The sequence below is a fragment of the Carassius gibelio genome, chromosome A3, assembly GCF_023724105.1.
Source record: "Carassius gibelio isolate Cgi1373 ecotype wild population from Czech Republic chromosome A3, carGib1.2-hapl.c, whole genome shotgun sequence".
NCBI lineage: Eukaryota > Metazoa > Chordata > Actinopteri > Cypriniformes > Cyprinidae > Carassius > Carassius gibelio.
This window is the reverse complement of record NC_068373.1, coordinates 13,671,569-13,689,206: the sequence shown is the minus strand read 5'-3', so window position 1 is coordinate 13,689,206 and position 17,638 is coordinate 13,671,569. Positions and strand designations below refer to the sequence as shown.

The following is a 17,638-nucleotide window of genomic DNA, read 5'->3' as shown; positions in this document are numbered from 1 at the left end:
TTTAATACAAAATTATCATTTATTTTCTTTAATATCTTGCCAGGCATGCCAATAATACATAAGTAGTCCAACTGGACGCAAGTGCAAACTTTTATAAGCACAACTGGTTTAAAAAAAAAAAAAAGCTACATTAATATTTCAATTTATTTTCTCATATTAATCAAAATACCACAACTGTAGAAAAATACCTTTTACATTCTTTTTTTAAAATAAAATAATATACAGTTAATCAAAGCCTTGTTTTGCTGTGCTCCATTCTTCTGAAAATGCAGACATCTCCCACAATTGTCCCAGAAGACTTTGAGTGGTCCTCAGTCATAAGACTCACTCCATCACCGAGGACTTTAAAAGTTTACCTCTCGATACCCATAATGCTTTACCAGACACACAAAAAAATAACATACAGAATATATTACAAAAAGGCAAAAATTCCTATTGGAAACAACAACAAAAGGTACAAGACATTTGTGCAATTATAGCAAACTTGTTATGAATAAGTGAAGGAAAAGAGTGGTACAGAAACAGTGAGAGAAATCAAACAAACAGTGGCTTGTGGATATGAATGACCATGTTGAACTACTTAAAATGTGCTTGTTGGGAGTTTTAGTACAGCATTATTTAGTACAATATTCCCACCAAAAGTGCTAGAACAGAAGTAGTCTCTGTGAACCACTTCATTAAAATGCAGGTGCCACTTCTAAAGATGCAGAATGATGTCAAATCTACTGTTTGAGGAAAACAGCAGTGTCAGTTCTTTATAATATTTTATAATACGGTGGTCCAGTGAAGAGAAACGATGTATAAAACATCAGTCGATTTATCAGAGCTTTCCATTTCCTTCCTACAATGCAGCAGGCACTTCCTGGGGAGACTCTGACTTGAGTTTTGGACCAAGTACGGACAGCAGAGAAGGTTCAATCCACTCTAAAAGTATAAACAATCCATTGCGGTGCGTTAAGAACCTGGACCAAGAGCTTAAGAATGCTTTATTAAGGGGCTTAAAAATAAATCTGATTCTGATCTGTTGTAGACACACACGCACACCTCTGTGGTCAAAACGGAGGTCAACTCGCATTCACAGACCAGGACGGCTCTGTATCCCACACAAGACGACAGAAAGACTTCAAACGCACATACAGTCGACCGCCGCGGTCCAGTCCAAACACGGCCACACCAGTCTGGCAGGTCGTGAACACAGAGGCCCTCCAACTGGCCAATCATGTCCATGCTTAACAGATGAGTTCTTGTTGTATTTCGGGACGAGGTGGGAATGGTTCTGTGAAACTGAAAGTGTCCCGACCCGTCTTCAGCTCCCCCTGGCCCAGCCAGGTGGGATATGAAGGAATCACGACAAGTTCTGGGGAAGGGACAGGACTTTCAGACTCCGATTCGGATTGGCTGGCTTCTTGCTCATCTAGAGGGGCTTCCACAGCGTGGTGATGAGAGTCGACCCTTAACCACGGATGAGTTAAACACTGCTCCACAGTTGGCCGTTTTCTAGAGATAGAAAAAAAAAAAAGATTTATTTTTTTATCTTTTGTATCCGATTGTACAACATACATCTCAGAACTGGTCACAACTGAGATGAAAACAAAAAGTAGTGTTTTATATAAAATAAATGCATCATTTTCAAATAATTGGTTATTTTATTTAAAATTAAATAGAAAAACAAAATGTGAAGAACTGTTAACAGAGTGTGCTTTTTTTGTGTGCAATGATGCACTACACTTCTCATCAGCATTTGGTTTCTCCACCAAATGAAAGCCTTTCAGACTCTCTCATTTTTTCCTTCCACAATTACTCAAATTCAGAAGAATTTTTCCACGTTGCTTTAAGCAATCAATGTTGCTCTCGTGTTTTTTCAGTGGTGATGATCTACAAGCATTAAGTTTAATAGAGTGCAGATTACAGTCCTGGATCAGAGACCCTGCTACTATCAGTTCCCATATAGCAGTGACGACGGCAGGTCTGGACAGCAGACCCAAAACGGCTTTCACCATTCATCAGTCGCAGCAAAAGAGCCCAGGGATGTGGGGGAAAAAAGTAAAGACTGCAAGAATCATTTCACTGGAAATTCAAGACCCAGGGTCCATTACTCTTTAATGAGAGATTCAAGTGTGAGATTACATGTCTGGAGCGGAGCCAACTAAAGCCACTCAGTCAATCAGGCTTTGCAAGTTTGCCCAAAACAAAACTGGAGAACTGCAGCTTCACAAAGTCACTTTCACAATTAAGAGCCAACTATCCCTACCTCGGGTTTTTGATGAGCAGTGACTGGATGAAATCCACAGCGAGGTCAGAGATACCCTGAAAGACGTCCTGCGAGTAGTCCACATTGACCTGGGAGACGTTCAGGAAGGTCTCCTGATTTTCTTCTCCCAGGAAAGGTGACTCGCCTGTGAGCATCACGTAAATCAGCACCCCAATGCTCCTGTAGAGGAAAAGCAGCAAAACAGATCAGTACAGAAGAAAAAAAAAACCATGTCTTTAAATGTTTTATCACATGATGATGATGATGATGATAATGATGATGATAATAATAATAATAATAATAATAATAATAATGCTAAAAGACGGGGGGGGGGTTCCCAAATACTCCAGCATGTTCAGACTGGTTTCGGGGCATTTCTTAAAGTAAGGATTAGAAAATGGGCTGGGAAAATTCTATCTGCTGTTAGCGATCAAAATGTTTCCACAATGATAAGTTACCTTTATAAAACATCATATGAGTGTAAAAATACACACGTCTGGACTCTAGACACTCAAAGAGTTCAACTTACCACATGTCAGTAGCTGTGCTGATGGGCTCATAGTCCAGGACCTCAGGAGCTGAAGGAAAGAGAGAAACAAATGTCTCATTACACTTCATGACACAGCTACACACACACACACACACACACACACACACACACACTTCTCAATATCTCAGCAGTCTGATGCAAGTTTTCCAAAACAATCAATGATACTGATTTCTGCAGATTTTCAGATTGAGGGAGTCAATAGTCACGTGAAGATTTGTTAGTTTTACCCCTCCTCTTCACTACACTGAGCTGACGAGTCTTCACATGTCTGTTTTTTGGCAGCAGTAATGTGCGCGGGAGGATTTGAGGTTTGCAAATGAAGGATGTCCGACTCACCCACATACTCAGGAGTGCCCAGGATCTCCCGTACCTCTGACACACTGTCCACCCGCCGAGATAAGCCGAAGTCGACAATACGGATGTCACCCAGTGGCTTGGCACTCGTCAACAGGATGTTCTGAGGCTGGAGATGACATTACAGGTGTGAGAGAAAGGAAACATTGAATTACAGAGCAGAACCTGTTTCCCCAATAATAATAAAATAAAAATAACTTTCGGTACTAATATTTCATTTAGATTTTTACAGAATTGAAGTTGCATGTGAAAAGTAACCTTCTTTAAATGCTCCATTAACAATTTATCAAACAGTATCCACCTCAAGCGTGGACACCACAAAAACAAATGCTTTCATTAAGTCGAACATCCCGAGGCATAAAACTAGCTCGCGTGATGCGAGATCAGAGCCATAGAAAGCTTTTACACACCCAATTGGGCATACTTGATGAAATTAATGTTACAAGTAGATTAAAGCACTTGGCATTATTACAACAGGGTGTTTAATCAAGCCTGGTTAATTGTCTTAAGCACACTATCAAAAGTCATTCAGTCACATTACTTTTGCAAATGCGATCAATTTTTTTTTCCGCTAACCTACACCTCATGTTATGCAATAAAGGTTTATAAAAAAAAAAAAAAAAAAAAAAAAAAAAGTAGGGTGTACTATAACCAAAAACAGAGGGCAAACTATTTGTAGTTCCTTTCTTTGTTACACCCACATACACAGATATAAAACAGCGATTTTAATCAATTACTGTGGACATTAATGTATTTGAATTCACACACATACACCACATATCAGGCACTTCAGCCCTCAAGTATGTTTCTGGCATATTGGTTACAACAAAACTGTTCGGATTCAATCCCACCCTACCAAGAATGGTCAAAAAGATGTTTGAGACATTCCAGGCCTGTGGGCAAATCATCACTATGACGTACGTGTGCACGAACATACAAACAGTACACTCACCTTAAGGTCCAAATGAACTACGTTGTTTTGATGGAGACAGGCCACACCCATCAGAATCTGCCTGGCCAATCGGATGACGTCTTTCTCTGTGAAGGCCTCGTCGTTATCGGCAACACACTGGTTAAAAATCTCACCTCCGGCAGCACTAAAAGAGAAAAAAAACAAATAGAGTTACAATTTAGACCTCAAATTATATTCTCATGTATTAAACGACCTGATTGATGCATTTTACTGTGCCAAAAAACACGCCCTCGACCATCCTAGAATAACAGTTTCAGAGATGAGGGTGAGGTGCCTTTCATTGTCCCATCTGATATTAGGACCATTTCAAGCATATAATGAGCTTAAAACAATAACTCATAAAAATTACCAATAAAGCTACAGCACACCACCCACATGCTTGGAGTCGTTTGAACTCTACACCAGGAGTTTCCACACGTTATAATTGGTCCTCTCCAACAAGATCAGAGGAGACTTCTGTGTACCAACGAATGGAGAACTTCATCCATGTGTAACTGTAGCAGGGGTGACCAAGAGGATTTGCAGGCAGATACACCTTTGGGCTATGAAAGATTGGGAAAATCAGGGCCATGTGTAGTGGCTTTCGGGCCGCACACACATGCCCTATCCAACAGACACTCATGTACATGCTTTTCATCTACAGTGGAGAGTCTGTATGGATGATGTGTGTGTGTGTGTGTGTGTGTGTGTGTGTGTGTGTGTGTTACATAACCGTTGAATCCAGCTGTATAAATAAGGGATTCTGGGTATCACTTATCAGATGAGCAACTAGAGGCTTATGAAGAATTACACTGGGATATTGGGAACCTTTTGCCGCCCCCTTTAAATCAAACAAATCACAACAACTCAATCCCTTCATGCTAATGGAATAAACCCTTCACTTTAAATCCCCAGTAGTGACCGTCTTCTAAAGTAACAACAGCAAAACGAACCCCAAAAAGGTCTGTTAATGCTCACACAAGTGCAGGGTCAAAATCCTCACAGCCTTTCATGTATGGAAAATATGGAAAAACAGGTTTTGGTTTCGTTGTGCGTGTGAGAGAAAATCTGAAGAATCTATAAAGTGGTTCCATGGTCTGACTCGGATTTATGATCGACTCAAGAAGAGCAGCCATTATGTAAAATAAAAATTGCACTTAAAAGGCTGGTGATGCGGACGTCTCATTTTTATTTATTTCACCCAATCAAAATGCCGCTGCTCTGGTAAAGGATCAATGACAGAGGAATTTCCAGTTTACCCCTATGGCTTTGAAACCATGAGAATGTGGAGCAAAGTCAAAGATTTGTTGCTCGAAACAAACATTTCTGGAACAGAAAGCAAGGATAAAAACCATGCTCATCCGCTACACAAGACCACCAAGAGTGCATTTCCCCTCTCACGAGAAAACAAGAGTACTCAGACTTAAAGAGTCTTGCAAAAGATGTGAGAAACGCTCTCCAAAAGGCAGTCCATCTAGAAACCAGCAACTCTGAGAAATATGTCGCCAATAGTAATTCACTTCCCCAAATTTAGAATGTTTTGTAGATATACTGTGTGGACTGCATCAAAGCTGCTTTCCCACCATTCAAAATGGTAACCAACTCGACAAACTCAGATCTACACCAAAAGTTCTAGTGAGAAATCTTAATTGGTTTTGTAACCGGCATATAAAAACCAATATAATTTAATACCAATACAAGATTCACCAAAACATAAGGGCTATTACGATCGGTATTTCTTAAAATCGATTGATTTACAGTCCATCTGGTATTGGTATTTATAATTATTCTGTTTCAGAAGATCACAAATTCCCTACAGCAAATGAACTGTGTGCTCAGTCTTATAAAAACTCACTTTCCAAGTTGCTCAAAAATAGTTTTAGAAAGCTGTGAAAAAGTTAATTCGTGCCAGATGTCTTGTCTCTCTGGTTTTATTTTAGGGTATTAGAGGTGTGCTGAACCAGAGGCAGTTGGACACTGTACATCTGCATCAGTCAAAAGGATTTAAAACCATTGAAAATGTCCATTTCAGAGACTTCTGAGGGCGTTTGATCAAGCAGATGAGGAAAACAGAGCAGCATGATGAAGACTTATGACAGAGACTTACATAAGAGCTTTCCTAGAAAGATAAATGCCAAACTTTGAGCAAGGGAGGGCTTTCATTTTGTTTAAAGAATGAAACACAGATTCCTCCATTTTTTTTTTCCAAAGAACATCCCTTGTGTGTGATAAATTCTACAATGTTGTTTTGAGTGGTTGCTAGTGCGTTTTTACAGCCCAAAACAAAAGAGATTACCCTCAAATCTCTATTAGATCCTTCAATGTAAATGCAGACTGCTTGAAAGTATGAATCATAGTTAAGATGAAAACTCTCTCGAACCTATAGTTCAGCCTGTTACTTGATCGGACCCATTTTAACCCATTTACCAGCCTAAACAAAACATCCTAAAGTGATCTCATGTGACACCAAACATATAGGTACATGCGGCTTTTTGAAAAAGTGGCTAGTGTGTTTATAGTAATGCTGGTGTTTCGACACAAATTTGCGTGGGGTATCCGTGTGTGTTTGGTAAATTAAATTATGACCCTTCCTATTCTCAGTCTTACAATAGCTAGGGTTTTAACTTTTGCAAGAAATTTGCTTCTGACGACAGAGGATGTGGTGGTGCATTGCACATGCAAGCGCAAGTACGTCGCAGCTCTGCTTTAAGAAGAAAAGCCACAGGAAATGGAAATTGAAAGTGTCCTTTTCTGTCTGTCTCTCGTCTGTTTAACTGGTTTTTGCTGCTAAACCTGCCCAAATCAAGTTTAAGGATTTAACCAACAACAGAAAACCAGAGTAAAATGAAGTGGACGCATAGTTCCTTACCAAACTAGACAGACTGTTCCGACACGAAAGCAGATACAGAAATTTGCGAACATGCAGCAAAAAAAAAATATTATAATTTATTCATATAAAAATAGAAATGGGACTTGTATATCTATATAGGTTACGTGCAAACAGATCAACCAGACCATGACCGATGCAACTGAACTTGCGCAACAACTGTCGAGAAACGAGAAGAGTTACCTTCCTTATAAGGTAAACTCACTCCACAGGTTGTCTGCACACATGCCGATGTGCGTGTTTACGAGTCTCAGATTGACATACAGCTGTCTCTTCAGAGGATGTGGCTTAGCCGTGTGCAACAACTATGACTTTTTTTTGTGGCAAGTTACCTTTCAGACTGAGAGATATAATCTACCAGTTCTCAAAACCTACGTCATCCAACCGCTCTACACAGATCATCACCCAATATGTGCTGATATTATGCAGAATTTGCAACAACACAAAAGGGGAAAAACTAAATTCCTTTAGCAAATTAAGGGGAAAAAATAAGGGAGGTTTCAATGATAGATACACAGAGAGCTTACGAAAGCATTTAAACTTAATGACCTGTCATTTCCTCGTCGTTAGTGAACGTCATCAGCTAAAGTTTTACTGGAAAACTAAAATAGTGTGATTATGCTTCAGCTGAAAATATACAGTAAGCAATTTTCTCAAATATGTGGGGAATACCAAAGTGTTAAATGAATAACTCATACAAGTCAACATTTACAGCCCATGTTGTTCCACACCCATTTCACATCATTTTATTTTTTACATAATATTTCACACTTAAATTTACCTTTTTTAACTCAGAAATTTCAAAGAATGTCCTAACTGCTCTTTTCCATTTAATTACAATGAATGGATACTGTAGCTTTTCAGCTTTGAAAAAGGACAAAATTATGAAACCCCATAATTTTGTGTTACATAATGAAAGCCATATGGACATATCCAACAACTTAAGGGTGAGCTATTTTTATTTGTGGCAAAATGTATGAGTAATTAGGGAATTTAGGTCATCAATACTTTTCTTAAAACTCATAGGTCTGAGTCAGGACTGCTGGATGTTTTCAGTGATTCTTGAGATGCTCAGCAGAAAATGGGTTTGGGCAAAGGTTTGGTATGATTCTGGCGAGGTTGCAGTGTGGCCGGAAAAAAATGCAGTCACTTTGTTGTGTTTTCTGAGAAGTGTTCAGATTTGACCTTTCAGAAGGACTGAACACTAGAACGCCACATTCTCACTTGAGAATTTGATTCTTTGAGTTCTTCTTATGGTTATTGTATTGGAACATTCAGCTCACTCAGTCAAAAGAAGAACTAGTTCAACTGTGGTCTGTGGTACATCCAAAAAGGTACAGACAAACAAGCTCCAAAACACATGCTTTCAAACAAAAGCGTTATGAAAAATTCCTGTTTTGATTTGCCTGCTGTGCCATTTCTTTGTGCCTGTAATTATAATCTTCAAAAGCCCTGGTGACTTGGAATAACAAAATTATGGTGCGCAATGTCCAAGTTATCATAAAACACTCCACCATGCGCTTAACTTTCACATTCAGGGAATGTCACTGCATAAATGTGTGAGTGTGTCTCTTACCACTCTAAGATGAGGATGATCTCTGTGGTTGTCTCATAGACCTCGTGCAGTGCCACCACATAGGGATTCGCCTTGGCTGACTCCAGCACTGCGATCTCGTTCAGAATGTCGCCTCGGCAGTCCTGACCCTTCCGCCTTTTCCTCAAGAACTTCGCAGCGTGCTCTTTGCCAGTAGTCTTCTCCACACACTTCTTCACTACTGCAAACTTGCCCCTGCGTGCACAAAAATACACACAAGTGCAATTAAATAAACCGTTTGGGAGAGATATATATATATATATATATATATATATATATATTTTAAATAGAAAATGTATTAGATACAGTAATAACAGGTTTTGAGAGATTCTTAATCCTTTTAACTCCTTTAATAACTTTTACTCTACATGCACAGCAAGAATTGACTTTATAGTTGGCGTTGTAATTTTTTGATCATCAGCCCAAAGATGATGCACGGTGAATATCTTTGTATTCATTCTTAATCTGTCAGTTTCACACTGGTTATGATTATTCTCTCCCTCTCTTTTTCGAATGCAAAGAGAGCCTGACACCCAAATGATAAGAAAGACAGTTGGAGCTGTCGGAGGATGCTTACACACACACACACACACACAGGCTCATTCACACCAATTTCCTTCCATCTCCCTCATCTGACCTCCCACACCTCATCTCTCAGTCAAAAAACACACAGGGTGCTGCATACACACAAAGAACGGGACTGTCAGCATGGACATTCTCTTGTTTGATAGTGAGAGGGACAAATGGCTCTAAACCACACCTCCTCTTCAGGCCATCTCATAAAGAGACACCAGTTTGTGTGTGTGGTAGAAACCACAACAGACAGACCACCCACTCTTCCATTGAGAGCCAATGGTGTCCACTCCTCCCACCATCTAGTTCAGCCAATAACCAAACATGACACTTACAAACAAAATAAATTTGGCCAACTTTGCTGTAAGAAAAAGACTAAAGCTAAAGATGTCATGTCTTTTACCACAGAACATTTAAAAAAAATATGGGGGCTTTAAAAAGCTACTGTTGAGTCTTGGTGTAAACAATTCCCATGATTGTAAAACCATTGAAAAGTCCCTAAAAAATTTCCAAGGGTGAAAGCAAAAATGCATCCATTTCCAGTGTTGTAGTTTTCCTGCTAAATGTGAATTTGGTTGGCAGAGAGAGAGAGAGCACGTAGCAGAGTCTGCACTCAGAACACAGTCAGAACAGAGAGTTTACATGAGTACAAGAATCACATGTAATGGTGCCACCTCTCAGAACAGCCCAGTAGTTCAGTACGTGAGGAAATTATCCTACACAAAAGTGTTTTGACTAGTGCAGACATTAAAGTTTACGATTTCTGAATCACAAAAACACCCATAGTGTGTTGGATTGAGAATTGACAAGGTCAAAGGGCAATGCATTAGTTGCCGTAATTCTGTCAACCTCACATTTCTCCTGCCCTCTTCTCAGAAGTGTGAACAGAGCAGGTTCAAAAGGTCAGGTAAAAAAAAAAAAAATTTGTTCCAACCAATAACACTGAATGAGTAAAATGAAAAGTAATGAAAAGAATGAGAAATCAATAAAATACCACAATACTTTGAAAGACCAATGAACATGGTCAGCCTTAATCTAAAGCAATGACTCGCAAAAAGAGGGCAGGAAATTTACATTCATCTTTGGAGATGACCCAGATACTGTGGTTGTTACTTCCTATGAGAAAAAAAAATATATTATTCACACCATCTTCTTTCACGGTCTGTCTCTATCACTCAGTTTCATTCTCATGGCCAGATGGTAGACATGTAGACATCTATTCTTTGACTCCCAAAGTAAACATTTAAAAGACCAAACGCATGCACGTGTGCACAAAAACAAGTCCATTTAGATAAAGCTATATATAATCTCAATTAGTTATTAAAGGGAAATCATACAACCCCATCAAGCGAAGGACTGAATCACATGCACTGCTGGCCTGTCTGTTACTGGTATAGCAGAAGACTCAGTCAGCAACATTCCTCACACAGACCACCTCGGATAGAGGATCACTGGATTCCCAGCTGAACTCATGAACTTCATTGGCTTCCTTTGGATACTTGTAGATTACCAAAATAGCTACACATCAAAAAAAAACCTTGAAGTCAATTGAAAGCTTGTGAAAAGGTGGAGCTAGAACTGATGAGGTTATATATGAAGGTATCTGGATGTAGTTCCTCGAATAGATTTTGGTGCATGACCAGGAGGTAGGATTAAACTAATTTTTGCATACTCCAGAGAAGCTCCAAAGATGATATGCTTAAAATACCCTCTAATCTCACTGAATTGGGACACAGCTCGTTAGAACTAAAATGAACTAGGACATCCACTACACTGTACGTCAGGGAACCAACTCTGCAGAACTTCAAGGGGAACAGACAGAAGTTTATTTGGTAGATTACATGAACTTTGTTCTCTCACAGCATCCATTTCCACACCAGTGACAACTTTTGGTACTCAAAACATTAATGAGAACAAGAACTATTGTTATAAATCCAATGAATTCAAAAATAAGGGGAGGAAAGGACTGGAAGTGGAAACAGAACTAAACAGGACCGATAACTAAACTGATCTTTTCAATCAACTAAACAAGTTGTCTGGGAACAAGCTTTTGGATTTGATCTTGCTAAATAATACGGAAATTGCTGTTGGAGCTTTGTCTCAAATGAATGAAGTGCTGACAACAGGCCCAGATGGTTTGGACATTCACTTAGACAAGTGTTCAGTCACACACACAACATACTTTTTACAGTTTACATTGTACTGTCTCTGTGTTTGAATGCAGTAAAGGAAAAATCTAGGCCAACGAGTATGTTACAGTCATCTGGAGAGCTAAAGAATGATTTTTAGAAGGTGACCAACCACGAAAAAAATATTTTTGTTGCACTCGGAGGAAATCACGTGATGAGCTGGCCCACTTAACTTACTGTGAACATCTCTGCTGCAAGAATTCTTTCACTAGAAGATGCATTTTGATATATTATAAAAAGAAGAGAGGAATGAAATCAGATTAGGTTATGCTGAAGGAATGCAAGAAATTTGTGTGACCGTCTCCCTCTGCCTACCCAGTCTCCACATCAACATCCACCAACATCTGCATTCCTCCATTCCTCATTCAATTCACCACTAGATAGACTGCATTATAAAAATAACAGCTTGCCTTGTGACTCATGCATGTGGTCTTTTTGTGCTCTTTAAATTACAGGGAAAAAACTCTAAGGCATGAGTAAATCGTGCCATCTCGCACGGTTCGGGTCAAAGCGTTTCAGAGAGAACCAAATGCTGACTAAATCCAGTCCAAATCGAGACATTTTACAACCCAATCCACAAATTACCCAACAAATTGGGTTAAATGATGCAGAAAGGCAATGAAAATTAAGTCCAGAAACTTGGAAAACAGAATTCACCTAAAGGCAGCAGAAAACCGATAATGTGATTGTCAACAAGCACAGCATGGATGTTTAAATGAACACGTGCCCAAGAGAAAACAAGTTACAGCGGTCTTTTCTATAATTAGTCAGTGGAGCATTAATTAGAGAACAATGTCATGGCAAGCAGTGCTATATCCATCACACATTGGCCCATGCGGCTCTTAATGAACAAGTTTAAAATTCTGTTTACTTGTTCAGAACACACACAAAGAGGCTCCAAGTCTGGTTTTCAGGTACAAGGGGCCCTTGGAAAATGCAAGGTGGTTCACCTTTGATTGATCACTAAAACGATTCGTCATGCGTCTATAGGCATTTCCCTCAAACAAAAAGAGATGTCAGTTTTTCAACTGTGGTGCCTTGCTGTAAAAAATTAAAACAAATAAAATAAAAATAAGCCATTTATGTCAATAAGATGTTCTTCAATCAGAAGACACTCAAAACACCTACTCACTCGAGATCGTTCAGAGGGACCAACCAATGAAATACTTCCTCACAGCAGACACAACAACACACCATCGCGCACAACATTTGGAAAACACAATCAACTGTGACAACAATCTGTGAAAGCTTCACAGAATTGTAGTGAATGAAAATACAAGTCAGTGAACAGAAGTGAACGACGACGAATTAACATTGGTTTAAGAAAGAAACACTACTATTCACCTGATTGCAGGTGAAACACTGCTGATTCACCGGATTACAAATGAACTAAATGAATCCGAGAACGGCCCCATTATAATAAACCTAAAGGTGCACAAGTGGGCGATTAACAGAGAGTTTCGTCTGCAGTATTGACAAGCTGCAAGGGCTTAAATCTATCCAGCTGATCCTCTTATTACACGTGCGGGAGCCAAACAAATCTCTGTCGTCTTCCAGCTGGAGGTCATTCACCCTCTTAATTCATTCTCACGCAGTTTCTCAGGTTTATGAAGGTGCCTGCGGTCTTATGACTACATTAATTGCACACATTGTACGCTTTTAAAAGCGCTAATTTCTCCATAGAGTAGATAATCTGCAGTGTTTTACCTGCCAAGCTCTTTGCCGACCAGGTCATAGTTATTCTTGAAAGGGTCGGTCCTTATCCGCGTGCGAATCTTTGTGACCACTCCGTTCCTGTTCATCATTGTGCTGTTAAAGACCTGCTGCAGGATATGCCTGGCGTTCTCCGGAGCACTGAGTAGAGCGCTGTTCAAGCCAACTGTGTTGGGGAAATGATGATGATGCTTAGTTAAATTAACTCTTGCACGGGCAAAATTTCAAAAACAAAATATCTGCCACCACAAGTTTATCGCAGCGTTTAAAGCGATGCAAAGGTTCTGAAACTATTGGCTTCCAAGAAACTCACAGACCGTGTTAAGAAACGCGATCGTTATTCCGCCGGTGTACACACGTCCAATCAGCCGTAACTCAGCTTGAGAATGCGGACAAACATGCCCAAGCACAAGGCTCGTTACCAACTCCGCCCTTAAAGATCTGGCCAATGGGAGTGAAGAATTCTTGAAGGAGGCGGGGTTATAGAATGGTAATTGGCAACTCATAGGATGCAAGTTAAATTCTCAACCATGTGACGTGATCAGATAAAAAAGTCCTCCAAAACAAACTTTTTACTACATTCAAAGCACATAAATGGAAAATATACATAGCCTACATAATATTTTTTTTTTCATAAATTGTAAATACAAACCATGATCCAAAATATGTTATTTCAGCAATAAGATATGTGACATTTTAAGGTTTCAAAAACACATTTTGAGAAAAAAATATTTCAACCAAGCTATTTACATCATAGGGTATAAAAATACATCTGTTGATTCCTTATTGTCACTGGCAACCAAATAGACAGAGCCCTACCTTGACATGCCTCATACTTTGCTAAATCATATTTCACATAAACACACACACACACACACCTTTAATATGAAACAGAGTGAATGAGGCAACATCAGTTAAACTCACGGGAGTTAGACTACAGTGAACCAAGTAAAAAACAAGTCACCTTGAAACGGGGTGAAAGTATGAAACCAAAAACAGAGATTACTGGCAGACAGAGAGAGAGAGAGGGTGTGTTCTGAAACCAGCTGGAATGACAAAAATCCTGACACTCATTAGGTAGTCTAATTGTTTTTGCATATGCCTATGTGCGTAGTAAATAACTTTAATAAATAATTTTGGAATCCGGGTGATGCAGACACGACTAGATAGATCCAGACCCTGTTTCTTTAAACCATAAATGTGTAATCAGTTTAAAACCACAGAGCCAAGTGTGTGATGGGATAAATATGAGTGAGAGAGCGAGCGAAAGGAGAATGAAATGAAAAAAAGATTGAGTTTCATGAGAAAAGGGCATTCGAGCATTCGTCGTCTGCCTCCCTGGCTTATGCAAGACTGTTTTTCTTGACCTAAAGTGGTTACTGAAAGTTTTAGGGAAGTCATTCTTTGTTTGAAATGTCTAAACATCGTTAAAACAAGATAAACCTACTTGAGACGTAGAGTTGTGTAAGATGATGAGGTTGTTTTCAGGGAATATACGAATTGAATTAAGTTTATTATTCTTACCCAGTTCAGAAAAAGTTTGGCTGTAGATGTGAGCGGCCATGAGTTAAGATGTGAGTCCTGTGCACAGACATCCTGCTTAATAGTTAAACTCTGAGCAATGCTTGCTGGCAGATGTCTGATGGAATCTCAGCTGCTTTGTTTTGCTCTACAGGACCAATGTACCTTGACTGAGCATGATTTCCCTCTCTCTCATCACTGCTTTGGTTGCTGTCCATTCATGTGTGTGGGCACATTAGTTTGAAAGGTCAAATGGGGACATGCAACTGTGATGTCTGAGCTAAGAAAACACCTTTTGTCATTCATGTGTGCGTCTGTTTGTGGAGATGCCAGGCTGTGTGTTGCTATATGACGTAGTTTGTGGAGGCTTGACGTAGAAGTAGCATTGAGGAAAGCGAGCAACAGGCCTTTCCATTGGCTGGAGCGCATACAAAGGAACAGAAAACAGAAGAAATCAGGATGAGAAAGAATTGTGGTTTAATCGGCATTGCTCAGTCATGAGATTAAGCATGTGTTGGGGAAAAATAATTTGGCTTTATTGATGATCATGATTTGAGAGTGATCCATCTTGTGATTTAATAGAACCAAGAACATCTGATCATCTGTACAAAGACTTCACATGATCAATGTCACAAATTCACTTAGAAATTCAATTATTCGATTAGTGAACTATAATCTTAAATATAAAAATACATATTAATATGCATTACTGTAATAGTATTCATATTAATGTTAATATATTGACATGAACATTAATATTAATTGTATTAATATAAAACATATAACATTTTTCAATTTTATTCAGATTTTTACAATTGTAAATAGCTAATAGATTTTGTACAGGTTGCTAAATCAACAAATATGTTTTGTTTTGTTTTTTTCCATTTTAAACTTTTTAAAAAGTTTTTAAATAAATAATTATCACATAAACATGAATTATATATACATTAACATGAACATTCATATTTATTTATTAAAAAAATATTTTGCTTTAATGATTACCGTGTTCTCCAGCATGATTAATATTAATATTAATTTATTTTTATTTTTTTAAATAATTAATATTAATATGTATGTATTTATTTGTTGTTTGTTCACTTCTTTCTTTAGTCATTTTAAATATTTTTATTTGCAGGTTTAAATTACATTTTGAAGCAAATCATTTATTCCCCAAAATTTGTATGCAATTTCATTTTCTAAGCTACAGTACACCCTCGTGTACTTTGGCAGTGTCCCTGCACTAAAAGAGGTAACCACAAAAGCCTTCTGTTTAAAGCCAACCTACACCCCTGCTACACACACACACACAATAAGAAGCTTTCACTTGAACTTTTTCACAAGGGTGACCCTAAACCGTTTGCTTTAGTTAGTAAATGAACATGCAATCAGCTTCAATGCAAGTTGTTAAAATGTAACAGTAGAAAGTAGTTCTCTGAACAGAAATATATTTAATGCTCTATATTTTGATCTAGAGGAAAGGGCAAAACATTTTTTTTTTTTACATTTCTAATGTTTCTACTCTGTATAGTATAAACAGGACTTTAAATCTCCAACTTCACATGTAGTCAACTTTTCCATTTGAATATAAAGCTTGAAATTCCAGTAGCAACTCATGACAAAGGTGGGGTTGGTTTGGAGGTGTAAGAGAAATGACATCATAATTCAGAATCATAAAATCCAAGTTATCTCTCACAGTGATAAGAGAGCGCTCAACTTCCTGTTTCTTAGGTTCATTAGGTTCATCTGCACGAATGCAAATGATTTTGTAAAAAAAAAGATAAAAAAAAATGACAGGTAGCAGCAGAGATCTGACCACATCCTGCTCTTTTACAGAGACGAGCGCACGCACCTGCATGCTTACAGATACATATGCAGCTAAGATAGAACTGTATTTATTCAAATCACACGGAAGGTAAATGTAAATGTCACACTAGGTCACACAAAAGAGCTCTTGTGTTTGCTGTCATGCAATCAACAGTATTGCATAAGCAACCAAGTTAAGAATGTAATTAGAACAGACGCAAAAGACTCATACAAAAGAGGAGGGATATTATTTTGAGACACACATGTACATGCCTGAATTAAAAGATTTCCAGTCTATGTCATTCAACGTCAGTGCTTCTATATAAAGCCAAAACACGTACGTATTATAATGAAGACTGTAATAATGTTTTGTAATGCTTTACTATGCACAGTGGTGACTGAAGCCCATTTTCTTCTCAGAAACAAAGAATAAAAGCCAATTGTGCTTTTATATCTCACAAGTGTGACTATCGCAGTTGCGAATGAATGTCTCAAATCTTACTTTATATCACATTATCGCAACTTTAAATCATATTTATTTTTATATTGTATTGTAAAACCCTAACTTAATCTCACAATAGGCTCAAGTTCAGACTTAGCATTTTACATGCTAACAGTTTCTGTATACAATACCAACATTTTTGCAAGAAGTTAATACATTTATTTAACAAGGATGCATTAAAAGGGACCTATATTATTACTACTATTTATACAAAAAAAAAAAAATTCTTGTATCCACTTGTATCCACTCACTTTTCCAAAAGAAGGCTTTGACTCTTTGACTTTACATCTCGTGCCTCAGATACTCTGCCAAAATAAAACATCTGTTTGGTTTTGATTATTATCTATCATGGTCACAATCACATGACATTGACATATAAATTTAAACTTCTGGTATAAGGTTTTCTGAGCACACACATCGCACGCACAGAAAGCTGGCTGCCAGACAAAGGGTGCATCACCTCAGTGCTAAACGAAGTTCTCTTTCACATCTTATCATGCTTAAACTCTCAAAAACACACAAAGGTCACATAAACGTATAGTCGGATATCTCTGTGAACGTACACAGCTGAGAAATAAATCACATGTGTATATTAGATCTGTGTGACAGCAACTACTGCTGTCTATGCTGCTAATTTGAATCGAACAACCAAACAACACTGCTCTTAACTGAATAACTTTAGTAGAATGAATTTTATTCATCAGCCAATTTAATTTATTGTTAATTTCCGTCTGCTGTTGTATCCCCTC

General features: G+C 38.3%; 1 protein-coding gene across 2 annotated transcripts; it reads right to left on the bottom strand.

Moving 5' to 3' along the window:
• Nucleotides 1-13,493, bottom strand: LOC127948167 (serine/threonine-protein kinase 17A-like). 2 transcript variants are annotated; one of them, XM_052544720.1, is made up of 8 exons: nucleotides 13,381-13,493; nucleotides 13,058-13,229; nucleotides 8,571-8,783; nucleotides 4,108-4,252; nucleotides 3,138-3,264; nucleotides 2,781-2,829; nucleotides 2,252-2,431; nucleotides 1-1,497 (listed from the first exon to the last, which is right to left on the bottom strand). In XM_052544720.1, exons 2-8 carry the CDS (start codon nucleotides 13,153-13,155, stop codon nucleotides 1,230-1,232), a joined length of 1,080 nt encoding a protein of 359 aa, XP_052400680.1. In that variant the 5' UTR covers nucleotides 13,156-13,229; nucleotides 13,381-13,493; the 3' UTR covers nucleotides 1-1,229. The 2 variants fall into 2 exon arrangements, with proteins under 2 accessions (XP_052400680.1, XP_052400679.1); XM_052544719.1 differs by having other exon boundaries at nucleotides 13,058-13,447.
• Nucleotides 13,494-17,638: the final 4,145 nt, after the last annotated feature.

Bases quoted from the DNA above. Each gene is read 5' to 3' on its own strand.
- LOC127948167 (XM_052544720.1), bottom strand. From the start codon at position 13,155: ATGATGAACAGGAACGGAGTGGTCACAAAGATTCGCACGCGGATAAGG. The intron at 2,432-2,780 runs GTAAGTTGAACT...TTTCCTCTACAG, and splicing joins AGCACAGCTACTGACATGTG to GAGCATTGGGGTGCTGATTT. The intron at 1,498-2,251 runs GTAGGGATAGTT...TTCTATCTCTAG, and splicing joins CTGCTCATCAAAAACCCGAG to AAAACGGCCAACTGTGGAGC.